Below are 25,058 nucleotides of genomic sequence, written 5' to 3'. Positions count from 1 at the left end.
GACCAGCCTCAGGTGAATCAGCTGTCACCAGTGTCGGAACACCACCCGCAGCAGCAACAGCAGCAGTAGCAGCAGCAGCAGCAGGGGGAATTCGATCCGCCGCATTATCGACCGGGGGCATATGTGTCCGAGTTGCAGGGGCAGAATTCCAATCTGCAATCGAATTGCTGAGGTACTGTTGTTGGTTTGGATGATAGCAGATCCACAAGGTGGTCGACAATGGGCTGCCGGTAGTTGAACTCTAGAGACTGCATAATAGTTCATCTAGAAGATTGGGGGTTTATTTATTAGTATCTGCATCCATGAGCCAGTAGTACTACTAGTACAACAATTATGACTCCTTGAGGGGAAGTTGATGAAATGCCTGCGAACGACGACGACTTGAAACCGCTGCAAGTCCCTCCCTGCTTGACTTGGATAGCATCTCGGTTTCGGCAACCATAGGCGAGTGATTACACCCTCGGCCACGTCATCCTGGGCGTCGGGGGGATGGACAAGCAAGAGAATCTGAAAATAAAACAACTTAGAAGTCTTTTGACACTGCTGTAGTGAAGGTCACGTGATACAAAGACCGGCCGACCGCTTTTTTGAACGGCGGAACTCGATGGCTGACGCGCACAGAGGGGTCATCTTACTAATCCACCTGAGGGCTGAATGCGATAATCTTCTATTAAGTCATCTGACACCTGTGGCTTCAGAACACTGTCCGATCGGCACTAGAAAGCGGTGAGGAGGGTTTTCGGTACATTGATGGGTTAACTCGGTGGTTTGCGCTAACTAATAGTGAGTGTCAGACTTTTGGCCCCCAGCCTCCGTATATAGTTGCACAACATGTCAAGGGTGCCAATAGTTTCGCGCCATGCCCGTGGCCATGCATGGAGCGTGCAGAAATGTGAGTGGATTCAGGGGCCGTCTCAGGCGTAAATTGTCGGAACCCAACTACACCGATATGCTGATATTCTGTTGGTCGTAGGACGCAGAGAGGACGGCCCTGGAAAACGGCGGGCGCAAGTGCGGCGGGCACAGCAGTAAGTGCGGCTTTAACTACCTACTTCGTGATTGGATCTTGACTCCTGTGTGGTAATAATTCATGGTTCGAAGTCAGGACCTACCGTCTACGCAAGGAACAGTACACAAAGTCTATCGAGAACGAAGTGGCACGCCTTCAGGCCGTAGAAATGAATCTGGTGCACGAAAACTCAACACCTCCGTAACACTATTCGAAGACTCGGAAACCTTCTGGCGGATTGCAGGATACACGTGGATTTACTGACTAGTCTAGGAAGCGACGATGGAGAGAGAGCGCCAGACGCATATCTCCTAGGTCACCGCCCTCACAGTGCAAGCCGCTATGTAGGGGAGCGAGCGCAACCCAACGTATACCTGATAACGCACACTAGTGCCGCAGCTGCGGTCTTCACATCTGAAACCGGTGTCATACCTAAATCCAAAGCGCCGCCCCTCGGAGACTCGCATTCACTGTAGCCGGAATTATTTCAAGACAGCTGCTCGACTCGTCGGCAGGATAGTCTCTCAATCTTTTCTAACCGCAATATCCACAGTTGGGATGGCCATGTCTCTGAGATTGCTTCAGCGTCCCATCATGGAATATACAAGACACCGAATGCGTTCAAAAGGCTGACGGACCAATATACGATATACTATTGCCGAGAATAAGGCGGACGAACTAATGCAAACAATGTCAATGCATGGTGTAAGTGGATAAACTGTAATATCCACTATGCAGAAACTGTAGAATAAGGCGGACGATTATTGCCATTGTCCCGGTTTGAAGGCTCCTCCCTTACCGAGCCGGGTAGATTTAGATCGGTGGAACCCGCATGCTTGCCGATCTCAATTGCTGGTCGGGTTACACAAGTTCTTCTTGGCTGCAGCTCGTCATACAGATTCTACTGCAGCTTAGCCGCGCGATGGTTGCGATTTGCTTCAAGATTTGTTTCAATCCCTAGCGTATTACGCCCAGCGATCTCGGTCTTTGGCCCGGTGTAGGGGCGGAGACTTGCGGGTATATAGCTCAACATTCGGGAAAAGCCTGGTTGCACGAGCCTCTAGCGACAACGCTCCCGACAAACGGCTAAAGATCAAAGGCATAGTGGCTCCAAGAAAGTATCTAAACACTATGATAGGTTGCGGGCAGTTAGATTTATTATCACTATGTGTAGACTTGTTATGCTTTCCTGTGTTGCGGTATACTGCGGGTATATAAGAAACTTCCGGCTTATCTGCAAGTCTACGGCGTGTTCTAATGCGTAGAAAATGGTTTGTTTCATTTGACATTTCAATTCGAAGACTTGCAGACTAAGCGTCGGATGGGGTCAAACTTCGGTATACAGAGGGGTAAAGGTTTAAATAGGAGCTTGGCTGTATCTGTAGGTATTTGCGACCGTGTGAGAATGTCTATAAATTGTCTAGATTTCCCCCGTTCATTCCCTCTCTTCTCCTGCTCCTTCAGTAGCAACCACAGCTGCAAGCAGAATCAGATCACTCTCCAACACTCAAACATTTACAACATACTATCAGCGCAAAGGTCAGCAATTAAGCCGCCAAATAGTGATCAAATACCTCAGGTTATGGCTAACACAAGGTAGACATCATGCATCTCAAAACCATCTTCGTTACTCTCGTTGCCGCTTCGGCCGCAATCGCCGCGCCCCTGACGGATACCGGCCTGGAGGAACGCCAGCTGGAGGACCGTCAGCTGAACGCTGACTGTGAAGGGGCTTGCCGCTTGGGCGCCGCGAGTTTCGAATCGTTCTGCGTGCGACTGCGCGGGCGTGCTCAAGCCATCTGTTTTGTGGCTGCGAGGGGCTTGGGATCGGGCCCGAGTCAATTCATTTGCCAGGCTATTTGTGAAGCCCTGCCGCTCTAGTTCTCGGAGACGACAGGTTGAAGAGGGCAAATGTTGCCCGGGTGGCCATATGGACCCGGTTTTGGTTTACTAAGTTTCCACCTTGTGTAGTCCACACCTTACTCTCTTCTGTAACTCTCGCAACACGTCATACATCAAGTACACGGGACATATTCCGAATTGAGGTCACTGCCATATCAATTGAGTGTTTTGAGTACGGTAACGAAACTGCCCGGAATTACTCTAGGAGCCTAGTTATTACTATCATCCTGGCTGCTTGCATGTATACTGCATTGACTCATAATCTGAACTTCCAGTTCTTAAGATGATCGTCGGAAGACCACTACCATAATCCGAAGTCCCTCCTAATTCGACTTTTCTAGTTTTAGGGAGGATCTTATGAGAGGATAATCAGAACAGCATTATTATAACCTGAAGTCCCTTATAATTCGAGCCTACTAGGTTGTGGAGCTTTTCTTCAGAAGATTTAGATAACTTCCTACGATCAAGAGTGTTCTGACTATAGAGAAGATTTTGAGATCGCTCACAAGTCCGTCGCCGTAATTTTACTGAAAGAAATATGCTTACGTTGGAAGACTGGCTCCGGCCACAGCTGGAATCACTTACGAGCCCTTACACGCAACCGTTTGCAGCCACTGATAGAACCATTTCAGCTCCTAGTTGTACTTTAGGTATGCTTCAAGAGAACGTACTGGCTCTCCTATCGGATATAGAGAGTGGATAGGGCATTACAAGGATCTTTAGCCGTTCGGCTTTTGGCAGCAAGTTCCCTGATCGATAGTTAAATGTTGTAGTGACCGGCGCACTAGGCGCTTATACATGCTGTGAGGATCAAGGATCCAAGGGTAGTAAGACCAGAGTGGCTGGGTACGAGCAGTGTATATGTAACGCAGGAGTAGAGTACTCGTTAGAGGTGGGATGGTGGTCTCATTGAACTCTACCTCCTTCCTAAGCTTTGTCTCCTGCCCTCCTTCTTATACCCGTGACAGTATCGCTAGGGCTTACTTCCCCGCTCTGCTGCTTTGTCGTCCTCCTTGATAGTACGCTCCTTCGACGCTTATCTAACGCGCTATTTATGCCATTACAGCTTAGTACCGTTGTTGCTTCTGAGGCTCGCTTACGCTGCGGCTCCGAGGCTTCCGGACCGCGCCTCACGCCGGCCCCACTCAGCCGGTCCTCACACATGCGGGTTGTTGAGCGGGCCGTCGGTTAGGTAGCGGAGACTAGAGTGAGAAAGGTGAGAAATCAGTGGAGAGAGCTCTCTCTATATATACCGAAGTGGGTGTCCGGACCGCGGCTCAAGAAGTATAGTTTAACCCGTCCTGTCATCTAAGTGATATGGATAGCTATCTACACGTAACAAACTCCTCCTTACAGTAAATATATAGTGGACAGAGCAGATCTAGAGTACGAGGGAAATCTGCCTAACCCCCGCTAGTCGAGCTTGTCTGCATACCATAGTACTATCGAGCCTCCGAGAGCGGAGTATCGAACTTGGTATAGTAAAGCTATATAGTGAATTGGAGGAATATGCACTAGCCGCATAGCGCTCCAAGCAAATGCAGGTCTGGGACATCGGGTTCCCGGCCCTCCGGGCTAGATCGGCTGCTCGGACCGGGGACCCCTTTTTTTCTGTATTTAAGACTGTCCTGACTGTCGGCCTTCGACAGACAGGACATCGAATTCAACACCTCTTTTCTTCAATTTGCTCGCTCCATTGGGAGCCATCTTTACGGCCTCCCTCTGACCAGAGGGAGTCTCATCTATCTTTGTTGTTACTTTGGCCTAAGTCCAGTACTGGGATTCTAGTTTGTTGTCGGATTTCTTAGTTGTTGTCCCTCCCCCCTTGTTATCTTGTTTTCTTGTTATCTTTATTGGTGTAGATGTATGTTTCTACACTTTTTCAATATATAGTAGTAGTTTACTATTGATTTATATATAATCCTGTCTTATACTTAACGAGGTTAAGTTATTCGATGATACCGTATATATCTAATCTCTTCATTTCTAGATTAAGGAGTACAATCTTAAGTATCTTAAGTGTCTTAGCTATCCCTATATTTAGTCTATTACTGATACTACTGGCTCTCGAACCTTTAAGATAGAATTTATAGACACTTGGGATCTCTATAAGTAGATCTCTCTGATCCTCGGTAGTTGTATAATGTTAATTGAGAATATCTTGGTAGATATTAGTTTAGTAACAATGCAGTTAGTATTATTTATAACTTTATCTAGATACTTAAAACAGTCCTTTACTACTAACGTATTTTATAAGCGAGCGACACATATAAGCGAGCGACGCACTCCCCCCCACCCTACTACAATTATCTACAATTATTCTACCACAACATTAGGAAATAACAATAACTGAACCAGAAATAGATGAATCAGATGATTCTCCAGCCTCTTGACAGGTACGTGCATTATGGCCAGGCTTGCCGCACAGACCACAACACCGAATCTTGGTACGAGACCCCCCTTCACCACTATTATTTGGCTGTGTCTCTTAGCTTTCTGGCCTATCTACAGCCTTCTGGGCTAGTAGATCCTGTGCCTCTTGTACGGTAAGAGACCCTCCAAGCCGTATACGTGTTTTTTTGGCCCTTCGTCGCTTACTTAGCTCCTCATTGGCCTTTCGTAGTGCCGAGACCTCCGTACGCAAAAGGGCCACTTCGTACATCACAGTTACCGCACCTTTAGCTAACTGGTCTACAGCAGCCAGCATAGAGGTCGGAGAACTGCCTTGGTGATTAGATATGCGGCCTTTGATAAGGTCCTTCTGTGAGATGGCCTCTCTAGCGTTTTGTGGCGTCTGAGATAGCCAAGGTAGTGCCGTACCTGGCCGTGAGGTTGGCGGAGTTGGAGTTTGAAGCCGTATATTCATCTTGGAAAGTACCCTTTCTGGATTATATGGTATAAGGCCGGCTCCGGCAAAGGCTCCCTGGATATTCTTGTCGATAAAAGCGGTAAAAAATGCCTCTCTGAATGCGCAAAGGAATTCCAATTTGGTGATGTGCGTGATATACATGCGTATAAGTTCCTCGATTTAATTGCCGTAGGCCTTCTTTAACGGCTTAAAACAACCAATATCTAGTGGCTGGACTAGATGCGAGGAATGTGGAGGCATATAGAGTGTAATGATGTTGTGCTCCTGGCAGTAAGTCTCGAATAGGTCAGAGTGGTGACTTTCGTGGCCGTCGAGGATTAAGAGCCGGTATTTCCCTTTTGTACGAGATGCTGTATAAAGATCGAAGTGCCGGATGAAATCCACGCCTTTCTTATTGGTAGTCCAGCCGTTTTCGGTTGTTCTAATATACCAGGTAGCCGGAAGACTATAATCTCGATACCAGCTCTCCTGGTGATATTTCCCCTTTAAAAGGATGAATAGCGGGATAGCCCAGCCTTAAACATTTACCCCCTAGATAACCGTAGCCCATTTACGATTACCAGGCTGGACTTTTTTAGCTTTCCTATAGCCATCAGAGGTAGTAATAACCATACTAGTAGTAATTATACCTATTATAAACCCGGTCTCGTCAAAGTTATACGTATCTTCGTCGAGGATTCCATACTTGGCTTTAGTGTTATATACGAGTGCAAACCACTCGCGAATAACCTTTGGATCTTCGCATTTAGCCCTCTGGTAGTCGTATCTATGCGAAAAACGCGTCCGAAGCTCTGGTTGGCGTTTAACGAAGTTGTGAGCCCAGAGTTTACCGATAGGGGGCGCGTCACATTCGCGTAGCAGTCGGTTGGCCATATCTTCTACAAAACGAAGCCGAGGAGGAAATGCGCGTATACAGAGCTCACTTATATACTGAATAATCGTACTCTCTTCTAGATCCGTAAGTTTTCGTGAATTGGCTGGTGTATCGTGGCGTGCAGGTCGGCCGTTGAGCCGTTGCCGGAGTATTGCTTCCGAAACATTATATATCTCAGCCGCCTTTCGTTTACTAAGTTTTTGATCTTTCTGGATAGCTCTGATAGCTAAGAGAAGCCTGGCTTCTTTTGAATTGCTGGCCATGGTTTTTGGTGGTGGAATGTGGTAAATAAGCATGGGTGGCGCGTCGCGTTGAAAAGTGCGTCGCTCGCTTATATGCGTCGCTCGCTTATAAAATACGTTATCATCCTTTATTATACTAGTTCGCTTTGATTAGTATAATAGCCTTACCTGTTTTAACGATGAGGATTTTACTAGCATTGTTTCTATCTCCTATTCTACTAAAGACTTCCTTAAGAGCAGTGCTTTCTGTATGTATATATAGTTCTTGTTGACGATCGTATACACTATTACTATCTATAAATCACAGAACGAACGCTATATTCGATCAAGTAATGTTTAATATCTCAATGGAAAACTTCTAGGTAGGTCTTATTGTAAATGGGTTATTCTGGGAACACGTTGAGGGAGATGGACTACGATGTCTCAGTACCGAAAAGGGTTCGATCAGTGGGCGATAGCTTCACGAACAGCCTCCTATTGTCATTGACTACACAGAGACTGATCCTTGCGGATCAGAAGTCCCTCGCGTGGGAGAGTTTCCCGCAGGGGCTTTATCTACCTCAGTACTGTGACATCATCCACCGTCATTCGACCGGTTCCCCCGGTCTGGCCCAGAGAGCTCTCGTTACACTTATTTACGTAGTTGTACCTAGAGTTAAGATGCTGTAAGGTGTTATGTTTGACGTATCCTTCGACCTCGATTCGTTACATGCCAATTCGAATTAGAACCACCAGTTCTATGTGTAGGATATTCGGGAGTGCCTTTATTAGTATATATGGGCGTTCCTGCTTTCTCTCTAGTTACCTGCTTCATTGTCTCAACTGCTATAGTCTTTGAATTTATACCTCCTCTATATTGAAGTGTAAAGGGGTTGTTCTGGGAACACGTTGAATGAGATGGACCACGATGTCTTGATACCGAAAAGACCTGGACCAGCGGGCGATATCTTGGTGAACAGCCTCCTATCAATTACACAGAGACTGATCCTTGCGGATCAGAAGTGCCCCGCGTGAGAGAGTTCCCTCACGGGGTTCTTATCTATCCTGTATCGTGACATCATCCAGCATCATTCGGCGGGTCCTCCTGACCTTCGTCTGGAGACTCTCGTTACATGAAGATATCTATGGCAACAATTAGACTGCTATCCTGTTAACTGTAGTAGCGAGGTTGGAGGGCTTGATAGCTAGATAGATGGATAAGAAGGTTGATAATATTGAGAAGGCTTCTATACTTGTGGTATTGTATAAGATAGTTTGTCATGTAATTTAGACTGTGCTTCGGCTCTCTAGACCTCATTTTTGTATATGTGCTGTAATAATAATAATAACGACGACGACGGCGATTGACTATCACCAGCTCGGACCTGTAGCTCTGTTGTGGCTGTTGTGGCTGCTGTGGCTTAATTGAGGCTTCGCTTCACCTATATGTTAGCAAAAAACCCTTTAGCTGCTGACGTCAAAGTATTTTAGAGGTTTTCGGGGAGCCTAATGCGTCCCGATGTGGCCCACCGCAGGGTAGATGCCCTGCCTCACGCATCTTCCTAATATCCATATGTGAGAGGAGACAGGGAATCGGAGCCTAAACATAAGAGACAGGTTCCTATTCGGCGAGATCAACCCAAGGTCAGCAAGCGTCCTGTGATAGCACCATCCGACGCAGCGGTCAACAGTCTAGCATCGTCAGGACTGGCAATAGTGCATCTGTTGAAGATAGGCGATGCTTGTCGAGCGACGACATCCGCTACTAATTCTCCACCAAGGGCCGTAAGGAGGCAGCCGCACCACTTAAGTAGGTTGTTAACCGAACTCCTCAGGCCTCTCGGGCCCAACGTCCACGACGATCCGGTCGGCGATATATATATTAGCGTGCTGCAGGTAGGAATCCTATGTAGCTTAGCAATATTCTTGTCTGTCTCATAGACGCCCCTGAAGGTAGAATGTTCTCCATGCCCAAGGGCTCGAAGATGGGATCTTCCTAGAAGTCCGAATAGCACAAAAGACGCTAGCTTATAAAGACCATTGTTGTCTTGATTGGCATCTCACTGCACATCGTGATCACATCCTTTTCGTTGACAAGAATCCTGCCGCCAAGGCCTTAGGTAATCTCGCTCACTCTAAGCAAGCAATTGCATCGCAACCATATATCCCATAAAGTCATTCCTATAAGCTCCGCAGGCTATCAGGCGTATGTAAACTCAGAAACCACAGAATAGATGGTACTCTCCCCCAAGATCTTGCGCCCCTAGAAGAGTAGAACGAGTGATACGATCATAAAGGTCTTGGTCGATGGTGGGATGCAGTAGAGAGTGTCGCTGTCGGGCACTTATCCCTGTCGTGACATTGGGCACGCCAGCATTTTGTTTGAAGACGACCTTCCCTTGGTGAACGACGCCGATGGAGATGCCAGGCTGATGGGTGATACTCCGTCAGATTTTCTCCTAAGTCATGACCCGACCATGCAAAAGCCGCCCCATGCTGGCGAGGCTAGTCGCAGAAGCAGCCGAACCCCCCCAGCTCGATCTCCCAGGCGACGGCCGAACCAGATACACATGGCGTTATCGGCTGAAGCAGAGTGATAGCTACTAAGGTACAATGTAATTTGTTTGCGTGCTATGCGGACGCCAGTCTTTGCCTAGCTGCCTGGCCCGGTTAAGGATTCCAGATCCCAATGGACAGGGTCCCGATATAGATTCACCAAATTCCCCCTTCACTCGGTTTGTCTGAAAGAACTCTATTTCAGCGTCCTTGAGATTCCAGTACTTGATCTTAATGTCCCGCAAGTCTTCCATTTGTGTGCCACCTGCCTTTCCATCTAGCAACAGCACGTTGACCCTCGAAACCGGTCACCTCCTGTCCCTTGAGAGTCAGCGTGCCCTTAGCGAACAAGAAGACGCTGCATGTCGGCACGACAACCGGTGGAGCACATGGCGATTGAAAGAGTAGTGGTTTAGTGCTGCTTCGCCCTCTGCTGGTGTGAGTAGTGTTATGGTGTTTTCGCCGGGATCGGCGAGAACAGCCCCTGTCTTATGACAGATGCTGCAATTACATTTGGTGAGAACCGCGCCCTTCATGGCTGACGTCGGTTTGGTGAGATTCAAGCGGACCGTATAGGTTACAAACTTGCAATGATATGACCCATTGTACAAAGGCTTCTGTCCCGCTGCAATTGTATCCTGAGTTGGAAGCGAGGCCATCATGGGTGGTTTGTATCGGAGTGAACTGTGGAATGAGACTTTCCGGTCTGAATGGTTGAGGACGGCAATATTGACCTCAAATGTTGGGAGCATGCGGGGATGACCATATATATTGTTCTGTCGAACGCCCCTTTACTGGTGCCTGGATACGCGTCCAACCATGTAATCTTTGACCGACGCACCCGGAGTATCACACGACCTCGTATAAAACCCTAACACTACTGGTGCCAGCACGCGAGGCACAAGGTTAGGCGGTTACACGGGCGCCAACCAACAGCTAAATAATAGATCTGATTCTATAATTAACGTACATTATAAGCGAGTAGCCCATATAAGCGAGTTGCCTCGCTCCCACTACCTCAAGGCAACTATCCTTAATTGCAATACAACAACACTAGGAAGTAACTACAATTTTATTGGAAACAGCTAAGTCTGAGGTATCTACAACTTCCTGACAAGTAGGCACATTATAGCCGAGCTTGCCGTATACACCACAGCACCGAACCTTCGTACGAGCCCCCCCCCCACACTATTACTGTCTAGCTGTATTCCTTGTACTCCCTGTGGGGATCAAGGGTTCCTCGAGGGAAGGAACACCAAAGTGTCCAGGTACAAGCAGTGCACAAGCTATAATGGAGCAGACACAAGGTAGGGGTATAGTAGTGGTTGCATTGAACTCTGAAACTCCACTTCTCCTTCTGTCCCTCCTCTCCTTTTGTAGTCCTTCTACCTCCCTGTCCACCCTCTTCGATAACGTCCTAGTTGTTATATGCTGCGTTACGACTGCGTCTCCAGTGTTTATCGCTGCGGTCCTCAGCCCATTGCTTCTCCTGGTCCTGTCTGTGCTTCCCAGCTCTTACGTGCCTGCTCTATGCTGCGCCCTTGCTGCGTCTTCTGTGCTCTATTGGCGCCTCCTTCCCTTGGTCCTGGCAATGGGCGATATTAATTACATTTTCTTAAGACTATACAAGCCTTTTCAACATCAAGCTTAACTAGAATAATTGAAAAATCATATTTGAGAGGTTTGCTGACCTTGATATAGGTAAATATATCAATATAAGTGCTAAAAAGACTAGTAAGTAAGATAATTCTAGTATTAGGGCCCACAATCTTAGCTATGTCGCGTAAAAGATATAGTAAACCGTGGTACACCTAGGAATAAAGTTCGCAACAAGGCGTTCTATAGGTTGAATGACCAATAACAAGTCTGACTTTGAATAACGGGACTAGCCTAAAGCTCTGCCAGCGAGACTTCGAATCTAGAGCTTAGCTTCTACGGAAACAAGCCGAGCTACTACCAGCCACCTTAAAGCGTCGGGCGATTCGCACCCTCGAAGAGCAAGGCGGAGTGACGAATAAGCATAGCCATAGCCACATCAGAGCGGACGATATATTGCCTGGTGTAAACACTGTGGTAGGACCGCACCCCGCAGGACTTTGCGGAAAGAGATAAGGATTGTAATCGATTTGGGCACCTTGTACCGCCTATGCACCGTTATGCGCACTCTTCGGCGGTTTTTGTGTTATAGGAAGTGTGTAGTGATAGAAAGTGCGTCGTCTGCAACAATGTGAAGTTCTAGGCCTCTTTATAACGTACATTATCAGCGAGTGACCCATATCAGCGAGTAACCCACTTTCTACGCGACGCGACACCTCTACACTCAACAATACATTTCTCTACCATCCAAGATGCCTTCTTCGTCAAAAGAAGCTAGGATAATCTTGGCCCTCCAAACTCTTCAAAACGATAAGAATCTAAGCGAACGAGCCGCAGCTAAGATTTATAAGGTCGACCGGAAGACTCTAGCCCGCCGACGCGCCGGCAAGCCTGCACGACACGACACTACGCCCAACTCGCGTAAGCTCACAGATCTGGAAGAGAAGGCAATAGTTCAGTATATAATTGAACTATCTGCACGTGCATTTCCGCCGAGACTATGTAGTATGGAAGATATGGCCAACCAACTGCTACGCGTACGCGACGCGCCCCCTGTTGGCAAGCTCTGGGCGCATCGGTTTGTCAAACGCCAGCCAGAGCTTCGTACGCGTTGGACATGTCGGTACGACTACCAGAAGGCCAAATGCGAGGATCCGAAAGTCATTAGCGAGTGGTTTGTCTTTATACGGAACGTTAAGGCCAAGTATGGTATCGTAAATGACGATATCTATAACTTCGATGAGACTGGGTTTATAATGGGCATCATCTTCGCGGGTATAGTAGTTACAACCTCCGATAGCCGTAGTAAGGCAAAGCTGGCTCAGCCTGGCAACCGCGAATAGGCAACGGTTATCCAGGGAGTCAATGCCCTTGGCTGGGCTATCCCTCCGTTCATCATCTTAGCCGCGCAATACCACCTCGCCAACTGGTATACCGAGTACGACCTCCCAGCCGACTGGCATATCGCAACAACCGATAATGGCTGGACTACCAATACGGTAGGACTAGATTAGATCAAGCACTTCGACTACTATACAGCGTCTCGGACAAAGGGCAAATACCGGTTATTGATCCTCGACGGCTACGAAAGCCACCACTCGACCGAATTCGAGCTCTACTGCCAGAAGAACAATATTATCACGCTCTATATGCCTCCGCATTCTTCACACCTCCTACAGCCACTTGATATTAGCTGCTTTGGACCGCTGAAGCAGGCATACGGTCGCCAGATTGAAGATATAATGCGTATGCATATCAACCACGTCAGCAAGCTCGAGTTCCTCTACACCTTTCGCGAGGCTTTCTTTACCTCTATTACCAAGAGAAATATTCAGGGCGGCTTTACAGGGGCCGGCCTTATGCCGTACGATCCAGAGAGGGTACTTTCTAAGCTGGATATCAAGCTTCGTACGCCAATACCCCCGACCTCACAGCCTGGTACTACATAACCTTGGGTCTTCCAGACACCGCACAACCCCCGCGAAGCCGAATCGCAGTCAACGCTCATTAAGACTCGTATTTCCAACCATCAGAATAGCTCCCCAACCTCGATATTAGCTGCTGTAGACCAGCTTACTAAGAGTACAATAGCTGTGATGCACCAGGTGGCCCTTCTTCAGACAGAGAACTCCGCGCTCCGCAAGGCCAACGAGGCATTAAGCAAGCGTCGGAGAGCTAAAAAAACACGCGTGCAGCTTGGAGGATCACTTGCAGTAAAAGATATAAAGGATCTAGTAGGTCAGGAGGCCGTGGTTGGGGAGGTGGCGCAAGAAAAGGAGCAAGATAGTGGTAGTGTACGGGAGGGTCGTACGAAGGTTCGGTGCTGTGGTATGTGCGGCAAGCCTGGCCATAACGCGCGCACTTGCCAGGAGGTTGCAGAAGCATCTGATTCAACTGTTTCTGATATGATTATCGTGGGTTCCTAGTATTGTTGTGTTGGAATTGATGGTGGTAGTAGGCAAGGTGGTGGGGAGTGGGTCACTCGCTGCTATGGGTCACTCGCTGATAATGTACGTTATATTATTTTCCTTCTCTAACTTCGTAGTAGTGCCGGTCGATGCAAAGAAGAGATTTCCCTCCCATGATGGATGTGGATGATGGTGCAACTTCCTAGCAGAGAGCAGACGCGGACCATTCATCTATGTTGAGAAATTAATCTACTGCGGCAAACAACGAATAAAGACTGAGTTCTATTCAAGGACGTTCACTCATCTTCCCTCCCATCGCGTACATCCGAGAAAGGAGTGTCCAGCAAGAGTCCCTTGACTCACCCAAAGGTATAACGAAGCGATTCATACCCTCCAACGTCTGTTCTTTCCGAATGCCCATAGGCCACTGACCACAATAGATCCATTCTAGTTGCTGGAACGTGACTGCATACCTCTCCGCTTCCCGAATCATACGATTACGGTGGGCTCGCTCCCAGATCCCGCGGTCACCAAGCCTTATACCATTGTCATCGCCATATGTTTCCTCCATATTTCCAACACGTTCGGCTCCATCAGTGCATTCCAGAGCGTCATTGCGGTCTGTTGGTGTCACCACCCGGTATTCGTAGTAACCTTCGACATCAAGGGCTGGCAAGCCTCCAGGAATCATGTATGTGTCTCGCGAGAAGGCAAGCTTCTTCAGTCTTACCAACCCCCGAAGGCTTGATCGCACCACGTCATGATCCACTAACCACTGATGGCGCCAGCCAGCGAACTCGCCGGCGCTTAGATGCAACTGCTTGAGGGACGCAATACGGCCAATGGCAGCTAAGGATTCTGCGGAAATAGTCGCAATGTTTGGTCGTGTAGCCTCCTCAATCCCCGGTCCATTCCATGTCAACGAGAGGGATACTAGGTTCGACCATCTGCCATCAGAGAGTAGGGGAAGAAGCCGGGAATCCATAAGCTGTGGCGCACCGCAACTGACAGACAGCTTACGAACTTGCGGATGGCGTGAAATGAAGTCGATGATCACCTGTGCGGTCACCGAGCTCTGGTCGCCGAGATATGGCACAACCAACGTTTCTAGGTCGCGGAAGGATTGGCAGGTTGATAAGGCTTGTCCGAATACTGCTGAAGAACGGAATGGCAAGGCAAGCTGTCTTAGTGGTGTAGATAGTAGTGAAGACCAAGCCATCGGGTCTAGGTCACCCATCAGACGAGAGAGGTGAAGATGTCGAAGACGGGCGAACCGAACTTGCTTTTGACCGAACGAAACCGACTTTTCCATCCAAAAAGCCATATGCCCGAACCTCAGACATTCGAGAGTCGCTCTGCATCGGTGCAGAAGTGTCGCTACAAATGGAGTTATACTTCTGCCTCCTGCGGCATCCGGATTGCCAGTCCCTTCTTCATGAATCCTTCCGCTACAGAGTCGAGCGCCAAAATACAGCGACTTCAACGGCATTTCTGGCGGTGTCATGGGTGGCTCAAGACGATAAGGTCCACCAACATTTACCCTGGACAGCTTAAAATGTTGTATTGGCAGGTGTGTAACAACCTTGAAGAAGGTATCGTCCAGGCACATCCCATCGTACCATAAAAGTGCCCCAAGATTAGGCATCGCTTGCTTCAAGATAATCAGGAGAGGGATGCGGAATGTCTCCATGTACCGCTGAGTCGCTTTCTTTCCGAGTTGGTCGCGCCGCTCGTCGGTGAGGGCATCGGCTGCATCGCCCCAAATGGACTCGTACACATCACTGTGGGCGCGAGCGACCTGCTCTGGATCAGGACGGACTGTGACCCTCCGGATGCAAGACCCAATGAATGGCGGAATGGTGGTGTTGTTAGCGAATTCATAATCCAGTCTGGTGCGGGCCTCGTCCAAGAGTCGAAGCAAAAGCTGATTTGATGTTTCACCATAGTCGAAGCAGACATCGGCGAATTGGCAAGAACGAGCGAGCTGTCTGCAATCGCTGTTCACAAAGGCAAGGGTTGCAAGAGTCGTTTTGTCATCAACGATCAGGTTAATGATGTCGCCTAGTATCTCAGGTGGCAAAGTCAGAAGGCGACTCTCTGATGCCGTCCGGCGGCCTTCCATAACTTTGGGAAGGAGGAGAGGCAATCTCGCGGTCCGTTCTTTCCCAAAGCTATCTTTGTCGTTGCCCGAAAACGTAGGTAGCATAAGTTGCGAAACGTCGTGGCCCATGATGCCAGATGGATCGCTAATAATGGAGTAGATAGCACAAGGGGGGGTTCAACTGGAAAATAGGAATGGCTCGCAACAAACCATGTGATGGGCAAAGAAGTGCGAAGGTGATGTATGCTCTAGGGCCGCCGTGAACGTGAGATATAGCCCTGCATTTGGGCGGTCAAAAGCGTCAGAAAAAGGCGAGCCAGATAAGCTACAGACCGGGGGCGTACCAAAAAGCGCATCGCCGTCAGCACCAGATCCGTGCGGAAATCCGGTGGGCTACGCGAATTAGGCACGGTAGCGTATTTGGATGACATATGGTCATCGAGCTGAGTATATGTAAACCTAGTGCGGCCCAGAAGATGCCGAAGAAACCCGCTATGACAATTGTGTGCACTAGTAGCAGCAATCGTGATGGTAGCATTCCCATAGGTATCCGCCATAGAAGCGACCTTCCGTTCCCAGTCGTCCTCGTCATCTTGGATTATGCAAAGAGAGTCAATCTAGAGAGATAATCGAGTCCTAGGCCTCGGGATGTCTGAATAGCATCCCAGAAAATCATCGGCAAGGAATCGAAGGTGATTCCGGATCTCATGATATCCAGATTTGAATTTAATAGTTTCACTGGCCGTGAACCCCCATCAATGGCTTAAAGCAAGCATAGCGACGGTTGGTGTATTGGCGGCTGTTGTTTTGGGTTCCGAGTTCGCGGAGGATGACGCTCCTATTGTGCTGTAAAGGCCGTAGGTCTAGGGTCCGAGGAGGTAGGAAAGATTCCGCTGTTGTGCTACAACTTCGCTGCCTCAACTCACAGTCTTTCAGCCATTCCTTAGCCAACTGTAGCCGTTGGGCCGGGGTTGATTGATTCTCTAGATGCCGGCAAACTCCGAACCTCTTCTAAGGTGAGGCCAGCTGTCACGTGCGCAGGAGCTTAGCAGAGGTTGTGGGAAGTGCATGGAATGGTTGAAGTCTCTAGGATCTATCTACTATAATAGGACACCGAAGGACTGGCTTAAATATAAAGGAAAATGGCCTAGGTGAGCATACGTAACGAGTTACTGAGCTCGGTAGCCAAGAGTCGAGCTCTATAAATGTGTAATACCGGAATGTGTAGATTAGATTAAGAGATAAGATAAGGGTTGGTCTGTGCGCGCAACGCGACGCGTGCCCCGCCATGGATATCCTCCACCATAGCTAGACCTCCCACCTTTCCTTTCTGAACAACAATCAATTAATCAATTACCTCTTTTACTACACTTCTAGCCCTTGGCTCCCTTTTCTGTATCAATGTGTAAAGGGGTTGTTCTGGGAACACATTGAGGGAGATGGACTACGATGTCTCAGTACCGAAAAGACCTTAGCTAGCGGGCGATATCGTGGTGAACAGCCTCCTATTGTCATTGACTACACAGAGACTGATCCTTGCGGATCAGAAGTCCCTTGTGTAGGAGGGTTTCCTACAGGGACTTTATCTATCTCAGTACTGTGATATCATCCACCGTCATTCCGCCAGTTCCCCCAATCTAGCCCAGAGGCTTTCATTATATATAGCCTTCTCTATCAGTATAAGCTGCTTCGAAGATACTAGAATAGTGGGCTTAGGCTTTAGAAAGAAGGTTTCTATCTTTACTAGTAGTGTCAGGTGCAGGAGGGGTATTGCCAGGGTCAGAGATACGGCTACAAGAGTTAGGCTTGAGGGTGCTGCGAAGGCCTATAAATTGCCGGCTTCGCCGGAAGTTTTGAAAGTTTCAGAGTTCAACACCGTCATCCACCACCTCCTCAGAAGCGATAGCTGCGCAGACGCTGCTCCTACAATGCGAATCATCCTTTCACTCTCCTTTCTCACCCGGAATCCTCTGTTTCGATTTGATAAGTAGCTAGATAGATCTCTGGCCGAGGAGGATGAGTACCTTCGATACCACGAATTCGACTGCGTTTAGTAGTTATATAGCTGCCTACGCTACTCAGAGGTCTCCCCACAGATCTTTAAGTACTATGCTCGACAAAGGCGGACTCACTCAGCTTTTCTAACCTTTTCCGTCCACTATTATATTTCTAGTATGGTATTTCCCACGAAGCTCTAACTTCTTAACAACCCCCAGTATTACACACACCCGACCGTCGCTCAACGATATCAACCTCACCGCTGTGACCAAACTGCCCGACACCTCGATGTCTCTTTGCTGCTCCTTATCTTGTACCACGTTCCAATGTAGTTCCTTGATCTCGACGTTGTCACCCCACCTCTTAGACCGTAGGGATGGATCAGACTACAGTGATCTCCCCTGTAATCCAGTCATGTGGTTGCTGTCTACGATGTGTACAATCGCTTAGGCAGTACCTCAGAGTGGCTACCCCCAGGCGTTCATACCACATCGGATTCTGCGGACATCGACCCAAGACCAGCGTCTCTGCCTCGTATTTAGTGACGTATCCACGAGTTCCCAAGTGCAAGCACCAGACCAACATTCCATCATGCTCTCTCACTAAATCTGGATCGGCCCCCAGCCAATGCCTCCTTGCTGTGTGCTGGGGTATGCCACCAGGCATAACAATTTCGACAGTTGTAACGTGGGAGTCCAATCTCAGCGAACTTTCGCAGCATATACCGCCATCTAAGGTATATCTGTCTGGAAGGTCAAGTTCCACATCGGCGTCAACGAAAACTAATTTGCAATCTAAAATACCCCCTTTAATGCGGGCCCATCCCTCTTCAACTGAACCGAATTCATCGATGGTCGAAAGTGTAACCTCTGCTTGTACTTCGCTCGTGATTTTTAAGGGTTCTCCACCAGACCAAGTAATTTGGCCATCCATTGAAGCCCAGCTCCAAGATGGCGCTCCGCTTCGTGCCGGACGGCAAGGCGCCTCAGTTTCCCAAAGAAGGCCCTCGATTAAATTCTCTCTCCAAAGTCCCGCTAAGTAATGGGCCCGTAGTGCATCCCCATATAGTAGCGCGACTGCCGATAGAGTGACGAGCTTGTCCGAGTCCTTCGATAATTTGCGTTTGGTGTATTGGTAGACAAGGTTGTGCCAGTCCCACCAACCTGCTATACCAAAACCTTGATTCTTCTTCAGCTCGTGAAGATTGAGCCAGAGATCGCGATCCTGGGAATCTTGATATACTCGGCAGTAAGAGAACCAGGGATAATCTGTAGTATGTCGAGGATGATCTAAGCTACATTCACATTCATGCGAAGTTTCACACTCCCACCGTAGCATATCCGTCCCGAACCACAGTAGTCGTCTTGCAAGTAGTATCTCTTGGAAAGTCCAGGCTCTCCTATCTAGAGGCTCGTCGAGAAGAATACGCTCTCCGCGGTCTGGGCGGTAACGGACAATAGATCTGGTCTGTCGTTCATCCAATACTGGGCTCACGAAAGTGCCATCTATTTGGCCTGGCCGCTCTTTGAGAAATCCTTCCGTGCAACCCGAAGACGACGCAGCCGCTATGACGAGGTGCGCTTTGCCATACACGAGAGCCATTGAGCTCGACTCTCTCACCCAATCGGCTTGGTCATCCTGGATAATGCAGAGAGAGTCAATCCAGAGAGATTTGTATCCGAGAGCCCGGGAAACTTGTATGGCATCCTGGAATGTCTTGGGAAGTGCCTCGTAAGATATTCTCTCTTTGTAAGCATCGATGTTGGCTAGGAGAGTTCGAGACCCGTCTGGTTGTATCGGACCCCAGCAATGGCTTAAGGCTGCATAGTGGTCACACTCCCCATTTGTGATCCGCAGTCGCAAGGCTCGGGAACCGAGATCAAGTACTCGAGTTGGAGCTTAGGTGGTGTTGTGGGAAACCGGCAGTCGACGTGGGTCTCAGCACATTCTGACAGCCACTTTTTCGCTAGTTCGGTGCAGCTGTGCGAGTCTGACCTCGAAGATATACCACTCCAGTAACCTGGAGACAGCATCACCGTGTCTAATCCTATGACCTAGGCACAATCAGTCATGTAAGTACGCAGATAGTTCAGTTGTAGGAGGAAAACCGAAGTGTGGACAGCAATACAGAATATAGAATATTTGGGGCTATTAATAACTGAGGATCCTTACCTCTTGACCGTAGAGAACGAGGTTGAAATTTGGATAGGAATGGGAATAGTTTCTCAGAGTCATTAATCCCGACGTCATCCTTGATTCTGCGGAAATCAAGTCGTCGGGCTTGCATGGCTTAAACATGCTCAACACGTGGACTCCGGCAATGATCACAGAGCAGTTAATGCATCCCGACAATGCACCGGACAGCCATGTCTGGAGACGACTGCAAATCATTGCTCGGTATATGCTCCAAGGGTGCCCTTTTGGTAGCTTACAGTGAGGGCACAATTCTCGAAACCGTGCTAGATGTATTATCGACTTGAGTTGCTGATCTCGGCCATCGAATATGGCCAAACTGTCGAATATTTGCTTGATCTGGGCTTGTATAGACGATTGCATGTTTAGATATTAGACAGCAACAGCAATCTCAAAGAAATATGACGAGAAGGCTGAGGAGATGTTCGCACAGCTGAGGCAATTTTTGATCTTGGTCTCGATGCAACGGAACTTCCCGAGGGCTGAATCCAAACCGCGCACGGGCCACCCCCGACCACGCAGCGGGTTTGAGATTCTGAGACTTTGAGTCATTTCCACCTTTGACACCCGCCCACTACAATGGAAGTGTTGTTTCCCTATATCCAGCTTCGTTCCTCAAGGCTCTTTAGGCAAACCGCAAGCGGTTTGCGTCTCCTGTGTCGTGTAACCCAATCACAATGGTTGTTCTGCCGCTCAGACCGCCCCGCTGCCGGCTTCGACGACGAGGTGTTTCATTCATGTCACAAACTGCTCCTTCCTTTTTCTTCCCCAGTCCCAGCTTTATGCGACCGTTACGGTCTTTCTGCGTCCGCAACGGTCGCATCACTCAGCTGCTCCAGCCTTTTCTCTGCCGCTGTCATATTCTCCGGCACGATATTGCCGACGAAATCCCTCTCTCGCACTCTGGAAAGAAGCATTATGCCGTCCAATGTCCGACACCGCGACAGCTGCACATACAGACTGTATGGATCACATTGGCTAGCGTCGTGGTTCCTCTTCTTGGGAGCTTCCTATGTCTATGTAAATGCGAGTCGGATGACCCTCATGAGGCCAGAACTATATCCAAGGCAAACGTAGGACCATAAGAAGCTATTTGCTCCGGCCTGAAGTTTGGAGGAATCCAAAGAAGTCTTTTGCCATCCCGCACCAGCCAGTCATTAGTGGAAAAGCACTCCCCAATCTGGCAGTCCTTGCTGAGGGATGTCTCCGTGGGATTTAAGCAGAGATTCAACTGGCCTTGATCTATCTCTAGATATCGATTATCCGAGGAAAAAAACAGACTCCTAAGAACTTGATTGATTTTAAGTGCCCGCTTCTCTTTACCCGTCCGCGCGTCCCAGAGCCGGATAGTGCGATCGTCGGATGCCGATGCGAGCGTGGCGCCATCTGGTGAGAAAGCGACAGCCCTAACCCATTTGCGATGGCCTTGAAGAGTCTGTTTCTCCACGCCCGCCTTCACATCCTAGAGCCGGACAGTGCTATCATGGGAGGCCGATACGGCCGTGGCACCGTCTGGCGAGAAGGCGACGGCCGTGTTTCTGGCAGTTAATGCAATTATACGCTGTCATATTATTAAGTGCGCAGCCGACGTAGCTGGGGCTCTAGAGCTTTCGGAGTCGAGGGCGGGCGTAGTTAAAACTCGGAGCACCTGATTTTAGAATAACTACAGAATATCTGAATGGTGGAACTATCGAACCTGTTGGAGAGTAGGATATCTGTCACATCGACGATCATAGCTAGATACCTATGTTTACACAAGTCGGCGCAAGGCGGCGCCACCAAACTAACCGGATGAACACCACGTTTGCAAACGGAACTGAGCTTGCTGTAGCGGATGCACAGACCGGCCGACAGGTACGGTTCCGGCAGCAGCGGACGCGGGACCAGCCCTTCTGAGGGAGAGTACCAAGGCCGGCCACGGCCCGCTCGCAGCTATGGTGGACTCGTTCAACGCGAGTGTCACTTGCCATGAGATATTAATACCCCCTATAGCTCCCACCGGATGGAACCCTGATTCTGGCCCTCAGGTTGTTGTTGCTGCAGATAGGGCTCAAGGCCTTGCGATGGCACATTCTACGATGATATCCCAGCCATAACACGGAGTGGTGACGATTGGCAGGCCCACATGTTTCAGCTAGCGTTAGATGTTCGATCTTCCGGCACCGTTACGCATGTAATATTCATAGCGCTGGAACCCGGTGGCTCGGGAGATTATCTCGAGGGCTATCGGCCACTGTTGGGCTCTGAACAAGCCAGACTGTATTGTGCCGAATATTAAGGACGGCCACACTTCAAAGACCAAATCGTTATGAACAGTTACCCTGGTTTAGCCCACGGAACTGGCATAACCCGTATCTAGGAGATGCGAAAACTGAGGGGAAATTTATTAGGGAAAACAATATAATCTTCCCCTACACTTTTCTTCCCAAAGCATAGATCGATAGCCGTCTCTATGAGCAATATGGGTTTTCCTGTCCATTCTAGAGGAGCTCATTTGGAAGCCGGATACAGGCCGCGCTCTCATTATTCGGGGTTCTGCCGCACTGAAGGTTATAATATGGAGCCCTTGTCGCCGTCTTGCATGTGTGGCTTGCTAGAAAGCATGCGTTCCGACGTTGACCTTGCCGACGAGATAACCCTCCTTGGCCATATCGTGCAGCATCCCGACCAACTGGGTATCCGTCCCTTGAAGACTCGTTAGCGATCGCCTGCAGTCGATATTGAACCCTAGCGCTAGACCCACCGGCACCGCTCATAAGTGAGATGGCAACTGGAAGATGCTGGTCCCGGCCTGTAACCTTGGACGGCTGTGCGACCTGGCCGACTGTGTGCCGTGTTCACTCAGTCAGTATCTCTGCACCCAAAAGGGCGCAGTGAGGTTGAGACATACCGGGAACGATGACACTCGGGAGGCCAGCTAGGCTGGCCTGGTGGTCTTCGCGATCGCGCCAGTGGTACGCCTGTGATCGATTTTGGGGATCACTATAGCGGGAGTTAGATGTCTTTCAGTCGCCGGCAGTCAAAAGGGAGATGGGGGACGCACGGCCGATAGTCATCGCGATAGAACGGTGCGAGGTCTCCTACTGGATACACCATGATAATCCGAAAGCTATCACCAAGTACGGATTCTCGTAGCCACTTGGAATAATCGGACTTGCGTTTGTGGGCCTTGGCTACATCCTCGGGTGTGAGGTGCTTCCCTCGAGTGCTGGAGGGCATGGTTAATACACTTTGTGCTGCTTATGTCGGTGATTGGGGGCTGCGGTAGCAGGGATTCTCACAAGCAGTCCTGGATTACTGGATGGACGTATGGTGGATTATTGTACTTCTTCTTGTATTCCTCAATAAATCGCGAGAGATTTTCGTAGTAACCTTGCCATAGCAGGGTCATAAATGTCTAGCCGTGGGGTCAGCTCCTTGAATGTAGGATAGTTGCGTGACCGTGGCGACTCACATCTTGCAAATACTCTCCTATCGATGTACGGCTATTCGTTGGATTGCCATCCAGCCACCGTTGAGCCAGGCTATCAGTAGTCCTCTCAACGTCGAGGTACTTTTCCAGCCTGCATACGGCCTCCTCCATAATCTCCATCGCAGGGTTCCCGCGCCAAGTTTCCCAGTAGTCGGTTGGGAAGAGTAGGATCGAGGGCATATCACGGACTTCGCACTCTGAGCGTGCCAATGGCTCCGTGTGGCTGAATAGATGACGTGAAAGCTGGTAGAAGAGCTCGGTATCGCGACATACGAGTCCCGGAGTATCCATGTCCCTACGGTGAAGACACCGGGGGTTCAGCAACAACAAACGAGGCTGAATGGGGTTTGTTGCAGGACTTACGGAGAGATGGGGAGGATACCATGAAGCCGTTCAGCCGAGTGTGTCGGTCGAATTGCGAAGAGACCCATCACGGTCGCCGGGCCTCGGATACTACCACCGGCTGTCTTGCTATTTAAAACATGGACTAACGGAGCATTTCTCTCGTGGTTTAACTAAGCGGCAACACTTACTGTCTGAGCCGATCCCTGCGTCGCACCAGGGGTAGCCAGCAAGAGCTACGCACGTCCCTGTACTGCTCCCTCTCGGTGAGAGGTAGCCATCCCCCCTAGGGTTCCAAGGACAGTGGAAGTCGATCCAATCGGCTGTAGGTTGGTCGCTGGAGGCAAACTGGGTGCACTTGGTCTTGCCAATAACCACAGCCCCAAGTTTAAGCAGTACAGATACAACGTATGCCGTCTCGCTTCTAGGCCCGTAGAGTTTCTCGTAAGATCGGGACTGGCCTGTCGTCTTGACCCCCGCGAGGTCGACGATTTCCTTGACAGTGATGCGTAGACCGTTCAGCGGCTTCTCCTCCGTTTGCGGGTAGTGCAGTCTCGAAGGGACGGGAACCATGAGCTTCCCTTCATACATTACCGTCACGCCGATGAACCTGGCACAGGTCAGTGTCTGTCTCGGCGCTAAGACTGGTTTCATGTAGACGAGGAGACTCCTAACCTGGTGGAGCCGGGTTCTTGGATCGTCGGGAGATGGAAGGCTTCGTATATATCGGGATACAGCCTCCAGGTCCGGTACAGCTTTTGATCTCTGACAAAGTAGGGGCCTTCTGGAACTGTGTCCTGGATGACGAAGATAGAATCGCCGCAACCAACTTCTAATAGGGCGGTTTGGACCCCGGCCGCCACATCAACCGAGTCTCCGCCCGGTGCAACGAGCACGATGGTTTTCAAGAACCGGCTGTCGAATTCGTCATCGGCACGAAATCGTTTAATCTTGGAATGCAGGTTGGTAGGTGTATCCCAGTAGATGACCGTAGCAGGGACAAAAGAGGGTGGGAGGGAGCTTCCGTGTTGGACATTTCCCAGATTACCAATTGCCAGTGATTGTAGTCGGATTAGATAATACGAGTCAGGCGATAGCGAGAGAACGACGACGCCTTCTTCAACTGCCAGAGTGTCCGCGGGAGCCGAGGTGGGTGTAGAAGCTTGTGATACCGCCTGGCGATTGTGCACTTTTTGAGGGCTGGCTCCTGCCCACAGCAGAGAGAAGGGCCAAAGCATCGTGGATTTTGAAATACTTTGCTACCGTAACCACACTTTCAGATCCGCTATGGCCTGCGGATTTATACCTGCTTTAAAGATGCCGGTAAGCCCTGCTATCTTCACACGGGACATGTTTTAGATATTGAAGATCAATCCATCCCTTGCATCCTACCCACGCATTTATCTGGTACACATACCTGAATTGAGCAACGCTTAGCCCTTTTATCCCATTGTATGGTGGACTGTTTTGGAATGTCGCTCGCACATTCCCGCAGAAATCAGAAGGAAGTAAAACCC

At 49.3% G+C, this 25,058-nt stretch overlaps 1 protein-coding gene across 1 annotated transcript; it reads right to left on the bottom strand.

The window, feature by feature from the left end:
• Positions 1-22,320: 22,320 nt before the first annotated feature.
• On the bottom strand, positions 22,321-24,779 carry MFIFM68171_02669 (uncharacterized protein; the record flags this gene model as incomplete). The annotated part of the gene is made up of 9 exons (XM_071058091.1): positions 22,321-22,412; positions 22,471-22,551; positions 22,618-22,709; positions 22,771-22,935; positions 23,009-23,124; positions 23,182-23,494; positions 23,563-23,662; positions 23,733-24,151; positions 24,217-24,779. The coding sequence occupies 9 exons, from the start codon at positions 24,777-24,779 to the stop codon at positions 22,321-22,323; spliced, it is 1,941 nt and encodes a 646-aa protein (XP_070914192.1).
• Between the last annotated feature and the right edge of the window lie 279 nt (positions 24,780-25,058).

Source organism: Madurella fahalii (genome assembly GCF_045866475.1).
Source record: "Madurella fahalii IFM 68171 DNA, scaffold_1, whole genome shotgun sequence".
In the NCBI taxonomy this organism is placed as follows: domain Eukaryota; kingdom Fungi; phylum Ascomycota; class Sordariomycetes; order Sordariales; genus Madurella; species Madurella fahalii.
This window is presented reverse-complemented; position numbering and strand designations above follow the sequence as displayed.